Raw genomic sequence first — 16861 nt, forward strand, 5'->3', positions numbered from 1 at the left:
CACCCAGAAGCAGTACAACACTCACTTTTCTAGAGTTGTTAATAACTAAGATTTAGCAATTCTAGATACGGAAGCAGCTTTTGCCCTCCTTTGGTGTGGAAAAATCAAGGTCTCAAAAGCCAGTCCTTCACACGATTGATGTTTTGCCTTCTGACATAAGGAAAATAATTAGTGCCAGTCTATATCAATAATAGATAGGCAAACCAGTAATTTCACAAGAAAAGCAGAGGCTTGTGGAACCAACCAGTACAAGCATGCCAACCTAATTAACTATGGAAAGAAAAAGAAAACATTGGCTGGGCCAGCACCATCATGTGGTATATCAAACAAGTGGCATTTTGTCATATAATGCAAGTTCCCATGTTCAGTGATCTATATTTCTAGGGATAATTACTTCTGCCTAATTAAAAAATTTTAAAGGTACAATTCTTACAAATTATAGCCATTACCGACATTATTTTCGTAACTGCTCTCAAGACATTAAAGAAATGAGAAGAGAAGTTTAGTGTAAAGACCACACTCTTTTGAAGCCTCCTCAAACTATTTCTCGAAAGGCTCTTTCTCTAGCTATTCAGCTCATCCTCTTATGAAGCAATGGAGACTGAAGCAGCAATGCTGGAGGAACCCATGGCAAAGAAGGTGAGGAAAGACTAACCTCAGACATTGCTTTCATGCTTCCATTCTTTCAGCACTGCCTACCTCTCTAGAAATACGCATGAGATAACTCTGATAGACTCGTAATATTCTTCAGTATAGAAATGCATCCATACAGCTCTTTCTTTCATTTGCAATTAGTAGTCGGTTACTCTTGCATGGCTGCTTTGATCTCATGAAAATACAGAGAAGCAATATATCAAATATCAACAATTAGTAATAACTATGACACTAACAATTTGATTCATGAAATGTCATGATAATTAGGTTCAGAGACTTTTAGATCTAATCACCAAGATAGTTGTTTAGACAATTATGATCTTCTATCTTAACAGTGTTCCATCTTAATGTGGACCAGATACATGCATACGATACTGATATACTTCTCCACAAAGTATTCTGCATCTATGTAATCAGAAACAAATATCCATGAAATTGTGACAAACTTGTTTTGATGATGCTAGATTATAACATAAAGATTTGATTCATATTAATTCAGTGAAAAGTATTTATTTGTTTTTCCTTTAATACAATTATTTCTCTGTGACCAGACTATCATATCATTTTATGTCAGGGATGAGTAGCTTGATTTGAATGCCAAAAATATCAATTAAGGGCTTATGAAATATATGACCTGCACTATGCTAGAATAAGTTTTGTTCCAATTATATGTGTTTGAGTTATCTTTTTCTCATGTCTGATCAATGTTGCACTTGTTATTCAAGTTTCCCTTCCTGCAGTAATAAATTCAAAGCAAATTATCATTATTTAAACAAGCTCTGGTTCTTACTTTTGGCGGATAAATCATGCCATTGTTTCCTACATATGGTTGCTGTATCTTCTTAGCTCACCCCAGTAGTACCTTGTCAAAGTGTTACCAATTTCCTTGACAACATATATCATTCTCAAGGGACTTACCAATTTCCTTGTATCTTTCAAGTTTCCACTTATTTTATAGATAGGCAACTTCTTCGTAGTACAGCCACTTCCCAGCAGACTTAGTCTAGCGAACCTGAACTTTAACAGACACTATTGTTAAAGATCCTCAAAAATGTTGAAAAGGGACCCCTTAAAATAAAATAAAAACCAATGTCATCTAAAAGTACTTAAATTCTAGTAATATATTTAATTTAGACATTTGGGTTTCTAATTTTCTCCATTGACAGTTAAGCCAAGGGCATTTTGGTCATATGACCAATAAATTTGTAATATATTTGGATGTCTAAGCAAAATTCTACTTCTTAGTTACCAATCAAGAGACCTAATAAGGACCTTCAAAGTATGCCTCAGAATCAATTCACTGACCTTTAATAAGTTTCTTAATAAGTATATCTAGAAATATTCTAATCAAAGAATCATGAAATATTTTGAAACTTCTTCACTAAGCTCTACTATCTTATAACAAAATTGTAGGATCAACACTATTTACATTTTCATCTTTACTTTACTAGATCGGATGCTTAAGGAGTATCTTATACATATTCATGAGGTATCCAATATGGACACAAATATAGAATTGCTTCCTAAGAGCCAATATAAAAAAACATATGAAATGATTTGAAACTTCTTCATTAAGCTTTACTATCAAATAAAGAAATTGTAGGTTCAACACTATTCTTTTGCTACTATAGTTAACCAACCAACTACTCTAAATGGAGAAATCATCAAAGTTTTGCATAGCAGATAGCCCTTCCTTGATGGTTTTAGTTGCTTGATTTATTTGCAGAATAGTTCTTTCACTTCGTCTACATTACGTTCAATAGGCAAAATGGATCTAACATTCTGGGGTAGTTTCCTAAGCATGGCATCAGGCATGATGGTTCTTATTTTATCCCTTGATCTTTCTTTTCCATGTTTCTTAGTATGTTCAGTAAAACATGAACAACAGCTTAGTAAGTCATTGGTCATTGTCTTACATATGCAAGAACCCTAATTACATCCCACTTGTCTCTTTTGTCTACTTTCACTAGGCTACAACTGAGTACACGTTAGAAACCTAAAGTAATCCTATCTAACTTGATTTTCAGCTGACTAGGTTAACTCTTTTCCCATAGTGAAATAACTGTGTTATCCACCTTACTACTACTTTTAGATCCCAGCCTCAAAAACCTAAAACTAAAGATTTAAACTGATTATTGTAATCTACTATGCAATCACAAGCCAACTCTTAATCATCTTCTAAACACGCAAAACCTTACAGTTGTCGGCTTGATTCTGATGTTAAGGGAAAAGTGAAAATATCGGAGGAGATAGAATTTCTAGTTCGACTAGGTTTAGAGATAATAAAAAATAAAAACAATCCAAATCAAAGTTAAAACTCAAAAACCAAAACCAATTAGGTTTAGGAAAACTGAATCCTACTAGGTTTGAAAAAACTGACTTAGAACTGTATTTTGAAATCTGAAACCAAATAAGAAAAGAAAATTTGGATCTCACTCAATCTTTGAAAACTGAACTCAAGTTGATAAGTGGAAAACCTGGTACTAATAGGAAATGAAAAGCTAATAACTAATAGAAAAGTAAACGTAGCAAACACACCACGATATGTTTTTAGCATGGAAAACCTCTCTTGCATAGAGAGGAAAAAACCATGGATGGTCGTGCCAACAATGGCACGACGCGTGCCTATCGTTGTGCCACATGAAGCCCCTCTTTTTTCTAATTTCCCATTTCTATTAATTATTATTAAATTTTTTATCAATTGATTATTTAGAAGTTTTAGATAAAAATTGATGATGATAAGACTAGAGATGATAATGATGATGGTGATGATGAAATGACGAGACTCAGTCTATAGGTAGTAAGGCATCAGGAAAGGTGCGCCTATAGAATAATATGAGTTCATCATCATTACCATCATATCAATCACACCCACCAGAGTCACAACACCTTTATTATATTTCATATTTACAATCTGTATATGCTTATAGTGTGTTAAGCCTATGCCAGTGCTGGTCATTCCCGTGCATGTTCAATATTCATATTATATCATAAAAGAATTATAAAATTCTTATTTGAACGAAGGCTATTGAGATATTACAACGAGCAATACTATTAGTGGATGAGTTTTGAAAATATCAATAGTATTTAATACAACATTCTCATGTTATTCTTGTGCCGACAAATAAAGTCTTTGATACTCTTCTTCATTTTATATTCAACTAGATATTAGTTTTAATTATTAAACTATTATCAATTAATATTATGTGTTCAATTAGATTATGAACTATTATCAATTAATATTATGTGTTGAATAATATTTCTATTTAACTTTTGCTATATATTTAATAAAATAGGTCATTTACAAAAATATTATAAAGATAAAACACTATAATATAGGTTTTAATACATATATTTAAATAAAAAAACTAAATATTAACATACTGAAGACCCAAAAATATCTCTAAATATCCTAAATATTTTATTAAAAATATTATAAATACGTGCTAGTGGTACGTAAGGGCGTGTTGATAGTGGCATGACAAGGCACGTGCTAATGGCAAAGCCATCATTGGAGAAAACCACAGACCTTACAATCGATTAATCTTACTTCTAGCATTGTAATGCTTGAGTAATCTTTTGTACATGAATTGTATGATTAACTAATCTTGAGAATAAGGTCATCTATTTTTGGTAAGACTCGAGCGATAGATATCGACGAATGATTCAACTACTCCTATGCATATGGATCATCCTCAATTGTGGTACTCAAGCTTTCCTCACATAATATTTGAATTTATTTCCATGAGGGAACTAATGAACTATTCTAAGATGAGAATAAAAATTCCTAGAGTTCTCACTTGGATGGTTTGTCAACCTCTGGCCATTAATTATTTATAGAGTAAGAAACATTGATAATTCGTACTAGGACAAATCACCAAAGAAATCTCCAAATTAAATCTAAATTTTCTTTTGCTGTCCTTTGACGTCGTCTGGATTGCCGAAACTCTGTCCATACAATAGTTAAGTTTTTGATACACCTTGCTAGAGTATTTTCTTATTGCATTAGTTGTTTATTTTCAAAAAAATAAAGTTTCTGTAGATTGCGTTCTAATGTGGAGTTCGAACGCCTTTGCGAACTCCTGCATCAGTTCGCAAAAATAAAAAATGCAAAATGTGCGTTTGAATGCAGTCGGGCGCGTGCGAACACCTGTATCAATTCGCATCCACAGAGAACGTATTTTGTGTGTTCGAGCATAGTCGACCCCATTCGAACGCGATCGACAAGAGTGCATTAGTATTAGGGTTAATAATTATTATTTTGGCTTGTTGGCTAGCATCTTAAAAGGTGTGGATAAAATCATTATGATGAATGAATATTGGTTTCTATCTTCCTCTATCCTCTTTCTAGTCTCTCTATCATAATCTCCCTCCTCCTTCTTCACCAACCAGCCACCTCTACCATTGGCAATGTCTCATCTATCTTCTAATTTCCCTTGTCTGTCGAGTCCTCCCTTCTCTTTGTGATCTCGGCCACTTCTCTCCCTTTATCCTTATCCCTAAAACTACATCAACCATCTACTCTCATCTCCATTATCATCTATAACCCTATCATCTTCTCCACTCGTCACCACCACCATCACCCCCCATTCTAACATATTTTCGTCCCAATTGTAGTATGAATCTACGAAGGGCGTAAATACCAAAAACGTAGATCAGAAAGTTACAGATCGACCACCCTGGGTTTCGTAATTTTCTGACTATGGGAGAATATCTAGTGAATATTTTCCCTCGGTTGCACAAACTGCTTCCTGCATTTAATCCAGATATTGAAGAGGACGTTCTGTCCTTATCATTGGTATCAGAGCCCGGCAAACCTCGGACCTCTATTAATGGTGAGACAAGGAAGATGGCATCATCAAGAAGATCAATGGAGGGCATACCGATAAGAGAAGACTCAACCCACAAAAATCCTAACCGAGAGGCCGATTCCCTTGGTGCGGCCACGGTAGGACTGAGTAAACCAACGTCCATGGGTGTGAACATGAGCTTAGGGGATGAACTTAGGGGCATATTCCAAATATTGCTGTATCGAGTAAACGCAATGCAGAATGATCATAATGCCTTGAAGAAATATGTCATGAACTAATCGGCTTCATCATCTCCTTGACGAAAATTAGTGCCTCAAGGACCAGCAGTGGAACCACACCGAACCAACGCCCCACAGGTCCAAGTACAACATGTTAATGTTAATGAGCCTCTTTTACCTATTCCTACACATCATCCCCCACCTCCAATACAGAACCCAAGGCCAGCGGTGGTGGAATCCGAAAGGCGTGCGGCACCGATGCATTTCGTCGATGAAGAAGATTGCCACTTTGATGAGAATGTCGATCCCTTCGGAGATGGTATTGAGCGTGTTCAAGAATTCAGAGAAGGAGAGCAACAAGCATAGCGGTTTAGACCTGAACCAAGAATCTTTCGTGAGCTCGACAATGCTATCTGGGGGAGAACCGCACGCTTGAACTTTTCAAAATTTCAAAGCAGTGATCAACGGATTGGATGTTTCAAGTAGAGCAATACTTTGACTGTCAAGGGACAGCAGAGGACGCAAAGGTACCGATGGCAAGCTTTCACCTCCAAGGAACGGCGTTGCATTGGTATCGTCAATTATTCGAGGTGGAGGATTTACCAGTTGGGCAAAAATATGTAGGATGATTACACGTAGATTTCGAACAGCGACGTATGAAGATTTTGCTGCCACCATATTAAGCAAAATGGTTTAGAGGACAACCGTGTTAGAGTACCAAGCATAATTTGAAAGAGTTAGTAGTTGTTGTAAGCCACCTTATCCCGAACTAACATTGATGAACACATTTATTTTAGGGCTGCGAGAGGAGATTCAGGCAGATATTCGTGCTCTTTGTCCTACCACTCTTGAGGAAGCTTTTGAGAAGGCCGTAAGGATTGAGCAAAAACACAAGGCTCTAAAAATGGCAGCGAAAGTGAGTTGGGGCAACCGAGATGGGCGGTTTGCACCGAGAATGTCAGCTGAAAATTTTACAGGTTCAAAGGCATTGATTGCTAGTACTGGAGCATGACCACCCTTGAGACCCTCTTCCGATATAAGAGGAGGTACAAGACTCCCCAGGTGGAGGAGTGAAGAGCGAAGGGGCTTTGCTTTCAATGCGATGAATGTTTCACCTCCGGTCATCAGTGTTTCAAACTGATCGGAAGTGTGATGCTCATCGATGGTCTCGAGGGGGATGATGAGGTTATAAATGATGGAGAGTATACAGAGGAGGTCCATGAGGAGGACGTGGAGGAGGGTGCGGAGGAAGATATCCAAGCTGAGATATCTATGCATGCATATTCGGATACTTCCGCGCCGAAGACATTGCAGGTGGAAGGACTCGTTAGAAAGCATTATGTGCATATCCTTATCGATTCCGGGAGTACACAACTTTCTAGACGAGAGGTTGGTGAGAAAGATGAGCTTGGACGCTAAACCGACCGCGGGGTTTGAGGTCGCTATTGGAGACGGCACGAAGCTTCGTACGAAGAGCTTGTGCCGCCGGGTCAATATACGGGTGCAAGTACACAATATCATTGTGGACTTGTATCCGTTGGCGCTGCGAGGAGTGGACATTGTCCTTGGCACTCAGTGGTTGCAGAGCTTGGGACCTGTCACATTTGATTTCCGAAGCATGTGGATGAAATTTTTGCAAGGAAACAAGGTATGGCTTGATGGCGTTCGGTCCTCGTCGATTCCAGTGATGCAGCAGATGGTGAGGCTGCCTTGTGTGAGTTATTGGGCCTATATTCTTCAGTTATAACCAGCAAGAGATGAGCCTCAAATGAGTCCAGATACTGCAATTGATTTGTCTAATTTATTGGATAAATTTGCTGGATTGTTTGAGGAGCCAAAAGAGTTGCCGCCAAGACGAACGGCGGACCATCGCATAGAGATTATGCCCGGGGCTACACCGGCGAACGTGAGACCGTATCGGTATCCACATGTGCAGAAAGAAATTATCTCCAAGATAGTGGCTGAGATGTTGGAACAAGGCCTTATACAACCAAATCATAGCTCTTACTCATCGCCCGTGTTATTGGTGCAGAAGAAGGATGGGTCGTGACGTTTTTGTGTCGACTACTGGGCACTAAACGCTATTACCATCAAGAACTGGTATCCCACTCCGGTCATCGAGGAGCTACTGGACGATCTTGCAAGGGTGACCATATTCAGCAAACTTGACTTGAGGGCCAGGTATCATCAAATGAGAATTCACCCGGCGGATGTGCACAAAACTGTATTTCGAACTCCGAATGGGCACTACAAGTTCCGGGTGATGCCATATGGTTTCACCAATACTCCAGCTACTTTTCAAGGTCTCATGAATGATATTTTTCGGCCTTTGTTGCAACAGTATATTTTAGTATTCTTTGATGATATTTTGGTGTACAGCAAGACTGAAATGGAGCATTGGCAGCATTTAGAGGATATGTTGAATTTGTTGAAGCAAAACTAGCTGAAGATTAAGAAGTCCAATACCTATGGGGAGTACCACAAGTGAAGTATTTAGGCCACATCATAACAGCGGAAGGAGTGGCGGCGGATCCTCAAAAAGTGGCGTGCATGACAGCTTGGCCGATCCCTACTTCCACCATAGGATTGCGCGGCTTCTTGGGGCTGACCGGGTATTATCGCCGCTTCATCGCCAGGTATGACAAGATCGCTGCTCCTCTCACTTCTTTGCTGAGAACTCTTTTAGATGGACAGAGGAAGCCACTGCAGCCTTTAAAAAATTAAAAACAGCAATAACAGTGGCGCCCATTCTAGCTCTACCGGACTTCACCAAAGAGTTTGTTGTGAAATGCGATGCGTCGAGAGTTGGCATAGGAGCTATACTAATGCAAGGAGGATGTCTCATAGCCTTTCTCAGCAAAGCTTTATCATAAAAATCCGAGCAATTGTCGACCTACGAGAGGTTTATGTTGGCAATCCTGCATGTGATGACAAAGTGGAGGCCTTATTTGATCTGTAGGCAATTTATTATTAGAACCGATCAAAGGAATCTTCCATACTTTATGGGACAGTGAATTCACACTCCAGCACAGTAGAGATGGGTCACGAAATTGCTAGGGTATGATTGTGAAATTCAATACAAGGGGACCGAAAATAGAGCGACGGATGCACTATCGTACCAACCCGATACCGTCGAGCTCACAGCCTTTTCTTCTCCCACTTTTTCTTTTCTTGACGAGCTGAGGTATGCATGTCAATCTGACCTAGACCCAGATTCTATAAGGTTGTTACATGAGGTATTGGATGATCCAGATCGCCAACCAGAGTTAGAGAACTGAGGCAGTTTGCTGCTGGACCGCAGGTGCATCTGGGTGCCTGCAAATGACGAATTGCGGCAAAAATTGTTGGAGCACTTCTACCAAACTCCAGAGGATGGTCATGAGGGTGTCTTGAGAACTTATAGAAGGATATCACAGAGCTGCATGTGGTCAGGACTGAAGCGAGATGTGAGCAGTTTTGTTCATGCTTGTGAAATCTGTCAAAGAGCGAACGCAACCACATTAAAACCAGTCTGATTACTTCAGCCTCTACCAATACCAGACCGTGTTTGGGAAGACATTTCTATGGATTTCATAGAAAGTTTTCCGCTGGTGCGTGGCTACTCTGTTATTTTTGTGGTGGTTGACAGATTGAACAAATATGCGCACTTTTCTACATTGTTGAATCCATTCTCAGCCAAGTCGGTGGCTGAAATTTTTATGAGAGATGTTGCTAGGTTAAATAGCATGCCACACATGATTATCTCCAATCGTGATCATATATTTGTGAGCAATTTTTGGGTGGAGTTTTTCAGATTGCAGAGGACTTGATTGAACTTCAGTTCGATCTACCATCGACAGACTGACGACCAAACCGAGGTGGTCAATCGAGGCATTGAGTAGTACTTGTGGTGCTTTGTTGGAGAGATGCCAAGACGATGGTTGGAGTTCTTACCGTGGGCGGAGTGGTCTTATAATACCGCCCACCACAGTAGTATTGGCATGACTCCATACGAGGTGGTGTATGGGCGCACGGCTCCGACATTACGTGCCTATGACCATGTGGCATCTACGAATTGGAAGGAGGTGGACTTGGCATTGATGGATAGAGACGCCGCACTGAGGAGGTTGCGTGCCCATCTTAAACTTGCTCAGAACCGCATGAAGCAAGTTTATGATCACAGCCATCGGGAGCAGGAGTTCGACATCAACAGTTGGGTGTTCGTGAGGGTGCAACCGTGCCGACAGGTGACCTTGCCATCCGATGCGAAATCAAAAGTTAGGACATTGCTACTTCAGTCCCTTTTGGGTGTTAGAGCGTATCGGTCCAATTGCGTATCGCTTGGAGCTGCCTAAGGGGTCGAGAGTACATCCGGTCTTCTATGTTTCATTGCTGAGGGAGCGGATTGGAGATCATCAGATCATTGGATCAGTTCTACGGGAGCCATTAGAGGAGACAAAGATTGTGAAGCCAATTCGTGTACTTGCGAGGCGCCGATGATGTCATGGTACCAGACTGGAGATGGAGGTCCTAGTAGAGTGGCTTGGCAAACCATCCGACGAGGCAACATAAGAGCTGGAGACGGGCATCTTGGTGCGTTTCCCGGGCTTTACACCTTGAGGACAAGGTAGGGGAAGCGTGGTGAGCTGATACACCTTGCTAGAGTCTTTTTTTTATTACATTAGTTGTTTATTTTCAAAAAAATAAAGTTTCTGTAGGTCGCGTTCGAACGAGGAAGTGAGCGCGTTCGAACGAGGAAGTGAGCGTGTTTGACCGCCTTTGCAAATGCCTACATCAATTCACAAAAATAGATAATGCAAAATGTGCGTTCGAATGCGATCGGGCACGTTCGAACTCTCGCGGGTGAACGCCTGCATCAGTTCACACCACAGAGAACGTATTTTGTGCGTTCAAATGCAATCAACCCTGTTCGAACGCGATCGGCGAGAGTCCACTAGTATTAGGGTTAATAATTGCTATTTTGGCTTGTTAGCTAGCCTCTTAAAAGATGTGGATGGCAGCCAAAATCCTTATGATAAACGAATATTGGTTTTTATCTTACTCTATCCTCTCTAATTTCTCTACCATAATCTCTCTCCTCTCTCTTCACCAACCAGCCACATCTACCATTGGCAAGGTCTCATCTATCTTCTAATCTCCCTCGTCTGTTGAGTGCTCCCTCCTCATTGAGATCTCGGTCATTTCTCCCCCTTCATCCTTATCCTTGAAACTACATCAACCATCTACCCTCATCTCCATTATCATTTATAACCCTATCATCTTCTCCACTCGTCATCACCACCATCACTCCCACTCTAGCATATTTTCGTCCCAGTTGTAGTCCAAATCTGTGAATGGCATAATTACCAAAAACGTAGATCAGGAAATTACGGATTGACCATCCTTGGTTTCGTAATTTTCTGACTACGAGAGAATATCTGGTGAATATTTTCCTTAGTTGCGCGGACTGCTTCCTGCAATCAATCCAGATATTGAAGCGGACGTTCCGTCCTTATCAGTTTTCTTAAGTGAAGTGTTTCAATCGTCCAAGTACCCTAGTCCTCATCCAGATGAGATCCTATTGCTGAATTTGAATTTCGCTTTGCACGATCTTATCTTCCATAAGCTATGACTTGAATACAACTTAATTATCCATGAATTTGCCACTACAAAAATATTGCACTTACAATCTACTTCTTGGCAATTTCGTGATAGAACATAATTTCTAAAAAAAATCCTAAAGTCAAGACACATGAGCTTAGCATTTAATCCCTATGAAGATAAAAAAAAAAAACACTAGAAACCCCATGGAAAACATATGTTATATGAAAACAATTTGAGATATAATTTTTAAAGCAATTCCCAAGTCAATTTTATAATTGAATTTCAGCAATCAATATATCCAATACATGAAACTTATTATGCTATGTAGATGTGCTCTCAGCAACAACATCAAATCAAGTTTTTAAAACATATGCAAGTAAGCTCTAAACTTAAATAGTCAACATAAAGTCGTGAGTAAAGCTTATGAGATCAATGAAAACTGTTTCTCTCTCAAACAAACTCTCCCCCTTTTGTCATAAATTGACAAAGATAGCAAGTAACAGTGAAATGTCATACAGATAAATAAACTGCTCAAAAGAATGAAAACAAGATCATTTGAACAATATTAAAAAAATCCACAAGCCAAACCAAGAAACTCTGAAAGTCAAATTGAAAATCCATATTAAAAACCTGTGTTTTTCTAGTAGTTTTTCAGTCAAATCCAAACACAATAAATCAAAACAAAACTATTGAATTCTCATCTTGGCAATGGCGTCCTGACATGAGAGTACTGTCCGGACAAGGCTAGGGCAAAAGGTGCCTTTCCCCAATGTCGTCTGCATGGGCGATGGCTTGTCGGGATGAACTTCAGAACTGATTTTTTTTTTAGAAAATTTTCAATTTTGATTCAAAAATTGAGAAATCTGCAAAACATTCTTTTTTCAAAACCTTCAAAATAATTTCTCTGACCAACCTAAGGCCAAAATCCACAAAAAAAAAGTAAAAATCATGAAATCCAACTAAGTCAAAAATGATTTGAAACTTTTCAATATTGGACAATTTGATATATTCCAAATTCAATAAAAAAACTACTCTAATCCAAATAAAAAAATATTAAACTCTGATTAGAGATGTATAATGGATCAAACCATATGGAAATTAAGCACTTTGTTATTATGCATGATTTTAAGTAGTAAATTCAATGAAAATTCAATTATGCACTAATTCATAAACATAAGTCAATATGTAATCAGCATAGAAGTCAAAACCAACTTATAATATAGCATGAAGATAATAAAGATTTGCAATGACGATTTTCACACTTAAAGTTAAGGTAGCTTTGTCCTTTTATTTTCAATTTTTAAGCCAAGTCACTTTGTAAAGCCACAATGAGTCAAGTTTCCTTGAATTATGTCAAGATGGCTTTCACACTTATCATTCAATGTAGTCTTGTCCATGCAATTTTGAAGATTTTTTTCTAACATGCAATTGCAGCAAGGCTAATGGTCAATTATATGATCAAATATGAATATTATGAGTTACAAACCAACTAGGCTTGATCCACAACAAGGACTTGCTCTAATACCAAATTGTTACGGATTGATTAGAGTTGATCCACAACAAGGGAGTCTACACTTTGGTTAGGTTGAATGATGCTTGATGAAGAGAATGAAAATTGGTGATCTTAGTTGTAGGAGGTATGATCGTGATGGTGATAGTGGAGAAAGAAGATGAAGTAAGATAGAGAAAGAGAGATTAATGTACTTCTACTCTTAGATTAACTTACTGTTACTCTTATGAAAAATTCAGGGCTAAAATAATTTCTCAATGCTTAGACGATTAAGTAAAAAAGCCTAACCCCTCCTATATATAGAAGTTAGGTACATTGAGTCCCACTAGGACTAGTCCAAAAGGCTTATATGATTCGAATTAGATTTTACCTTAAAGGCTTACATGACTTAATTAGACTTATCTTGATTGCTTACTTAACTTAACTATGTTACGAACCAAATTTGGACCGATCCGAATGTCAGAAAATTAGGAAAATTTAAGTGGTAGTAGCCTCTTTAGTAGGGTTCTAATGACTCTTGTTTTGTCTAAATAGGGGGTCAGGATGAAAAGATATAAATAAAATAGTGGAGCAAGATCATAACGGGGTAGAACAATAAATATCCGACTTTATGGCGGTCGTCGGAAGGTGGCCGACAGCCAAGGGTGGTGGTGGACGGCCGTAAAATAGGGTGTCTCGTGAAGGTGATGATGGTTATGGGTTGGAAGTAGAATTATAGTTTCTAACTTAGATCTACTTCTAGGAAAATAAACAGTTATAATTAACTTACTTCTACTGTCATGACCCAATATTAGAATTATAACCGGCCATGTACCTCAATACATTTGAGATACACGAAGCCTTAACCAATATTTTTCTAAGTCCCAAAATAATAAGAATTTAAATTATCAACAACTAACTCCAATAATTTTAATCCAATAATTAAAAAAACACCAATATCATCGATAATGTGTCACTAATCAAACTAAATAACATATGGTTTAGAATAAAATGTCTAATGCAACCGATAGATAAATAGTAAAATCCTAAGCGGAGGTGAGGTCTCGGTGCATCTCGCTCAATCACCATGTAGATCAACATTTGAAATATTAGAAAAGAGAACCTATGAGCCAACAAATATAGCTCAGTGAGAGGAATACACTCAAAAACCAAATAAATCTGAATCCATAACACAACTTTAAATAAAAACAAGTACAATAGTATAAAATGAAAATCTTACTAAGCTTGCTTATGATAATAATAGTAATAACAGTACAAGTACTGACAAAACAAATCATATCTCATAACATGGTTCGTGTCCACATGCTGAATTTCTTTCGATATTAATAATAATGTTATATGTCTCAACTTGGACTGTCCCTAAGGGTCCATATCAATTATAAGTCACCTCGATATGCACACGAGTCTTTTCCTTATAGTTAATCCAGTTGGGATCGCCAGGGGGTATCACTATATAATAAACTAACCCTGTCTTTTCCACTAACCAGAGAGAAAGGTTAGAGTCACCTCAAGGAGATTTATAATCTAGCCTGGGATTGTTCTTTAAGCGTGTCAGAGTCACCTAAATGGATCATATGTTGATTAGGTATAAGACTATCCCCTGGACTTCAAGGTAGTCTTGAGTCACCACAGGGAGATGCACGAAAAATATATAGCCTGTGTCTATTCTCAAAGTTCTACCACGTATCAATTATATTTTTCCACTAATATTATCGGTTATATAAATGACTATATGCACTAAGTATAGCAATGCAGTGGGTCTTATATTTTGCACACAAAACATAATAATACACAAAAAAAATATAATAATATATTTGCACAATGAATTATACGTGATCTGATAAAAAAAACACAAAATACAAAATGAAAAAATAAAATAAATACTTAAGTGAACCCAGTCACCTGTGTCTAGCTGAACTGATTGAAATCTCTAGTCCATGGATTAACAAAAATCACCACATTTAATAATAGATAAATAACATATTTTAATTTAACTAATATCATGATTTCTAAGCTAATTAAATAACTAAAATGGGTTGGTTTAAGCCCATTGGATTGGGCTGGGCTAGGTTGCAGCTGGATTGCAGCCCAAAAAGGTTTCAATTAAACAAGTCCCAACAAAACTTTAATAATGGACTGGGCTATGGGATGCTAATATAGTGTGGGTTGGGTCTTGGATCCAAAATCCAACCCGAACCCATAACTAAAACGATAAGCTCTGATACCACTTGATAGGCTCTGATACCAATTTGATAAGCTCTGATACCACTTGTTAAGTTCCGATACCAAAGATAGGCTACGCAACGATTCCTTCGAGATCTTGTTGTATTACAGGAATCAGTCTGCGCGACCGTGGGAAAATATTCGTCAAATATTCTACGGTAGTCAGAAAATTACGAAACCAATTGGGTTAGATCCATAACTTCCTGATCTACAACTTTGAATTTATGCCCTTCGCAGATTCAAACTGTAGTAGAGACGAAAACACATAATAACGTGGGTGATGGTGGTGGTAACGGGTGGAGTGGATGTTAGGGTTATGGATGGGTATGGAAATGAAAGTGGATTGTGGAAGTGGTTAAAGGATATAGACGAAGGGAACGAAGTGGTCGAGATCCTAAAAAAGAGGGGTGGCTCAACAGTCGAGGGAGATTAGAAGTTAGGAGAAGCCTTGACAACTGTAGAGGTGGAAGCTTGGTAAAGAGGGAGGAGGGAGAAGTATAGAGAGAAGATAAGAGACAAGAAATCAATAATCCAATTGCATAATGAATTTGACTATCATCCACATATATATAAAAGTTAGCCAACAAGTCCTAAAATAATATGAAACCCTAATTCTAGAGGATTCCCGTCGATCGCGTTCGATCGCGCCCGATCGCGTTCGAACGCACCAAAAGACGTTATCTGTATTTGCGAACCTGATGCAGGCGTTCGAAAGGGCGTTCGAACGCGACCCCTCCTGCGTTCGAACGCGACCCCTCCTGCGTTCGAACGCAACCTACAGGAATTTTATTTTAATGAAAATAAACACCCAATGCAATAATAAGAAAATATCCTATCTAAGTGTATCATAAAAAAAAGGGAGGGGTTGGCTCAGTCTAACCCGAGCCCTAACCCACCCTTCTTCCTCGAGAGGATCGATGCGAGGAAAAGAGAGAGTCCACCGGTGACTGCCGCCGTCGGTGGTCACCAGGCATACCCTATGCTCCCCGCTACGATCACGGCCATAGCAACCACACGAGGTAGAGAAGAGGCCATCGTCGATGACCAATGCTCCTTACTCATGGGTGGAGGCGATTTGAACCACGAGGGCTCCAAAGAAGCACGCCTACGACACGAGGGCAATGGCACGACACTCCGACACATGAGCAGTACCGACCCGAAGCAGCCGACCAACTTGATTCACCGACGACGCCGCTTTGCCACAAGAATAGACATTTCTATTCTAACTTATTAAACTTAAATTAATTATGAAGGATAGGAGAGGGGTTACCAACAAGTCGCGTGGTGGTCTGCATGCTTTGGCTGATGCTCCGGCGATGCTCCGATGGTTTGATCCCACATCATGACCTCGACAGCAAAGAGGGAACAAAGATATGGAAGTGGAAAGAGAGAAGAAGAGGGCTGTGATTCCTTTCCTAGAGAGGATTTTCGAGTTGATTTATAGAGAAAAATCCAAATTCAAAATAGATTTGGATTCGGCCGAAAAACTCGCGGCTACTCCATCACGTGCCAGTGAGGAAGAGAGAGAAGGGTGCACACGTGTAGCCCACGTGCGCTCCGAGAGATTTTATTTTTTTGGTTCTTACATCTACTTCTAGAATATCTTATTCTTACTCCTAATATAAACTCAAGACTAAAATAATTTTTCAATGCTTGGATGCTTAGATTCCTAAACAAAGAATGTCATGCCAGCTCTTCTATATATAGAGGTCGAGTACAATGAGTCTTACTCGAACTTAGCCCGAAAGGCTTATACAACACGAACTAGGACTTGTCTTAAATGCTTACATGACTTAATTGAACTTGTCTTAGTGGCTTACGTGACTTAATTGAAGTTGTCTTAGTGACTTACATGACTTAAC

At 38.8% G+C, this 16861-nt stretch overlaps 1 protein-coding gene across 11 annotated transcripts in view; it reads left to right on the top strand.

Moving 5' to 3' along the window:
- The first annotated feature begins 352 nt into the window (after window positions 1–352).
- Window positions 353–16861, top strand: part of LOC140785116 (uncharacterized) — a 59769-nt gene continuing 43260 nt past the window's right edge. For all 11 annotated transcript variants that reach the window (XM_073132859.1, XM_073132876.1, XM_073132866.1 and 8 more), the window contains exon 1: window positions 353–639. In XM_073132859.1, the coding sequence (XP_072988960.1) occupies window positions 595–639 (45 nt within the window). In that variant the 5' untranslated portion in view covers window positions 353–594. The remainder of the gene's footprint in view (window positions 640–16861) is intronic.

Source organism: Typha latifolia, chromosome 1 (genome assembly GCF_019914945.1).
Source record: "Typha latifolia isolate L0001 chromosome 1, TyphaL0001v2, whole genome shotgun sequence".
Classification (NCBI taxonomy): Eukaryota; Viridiplantae; Streptophyta; class Magnoliopsida; order Poales; family Typhaceae; genus Typha; species Typha latifolia.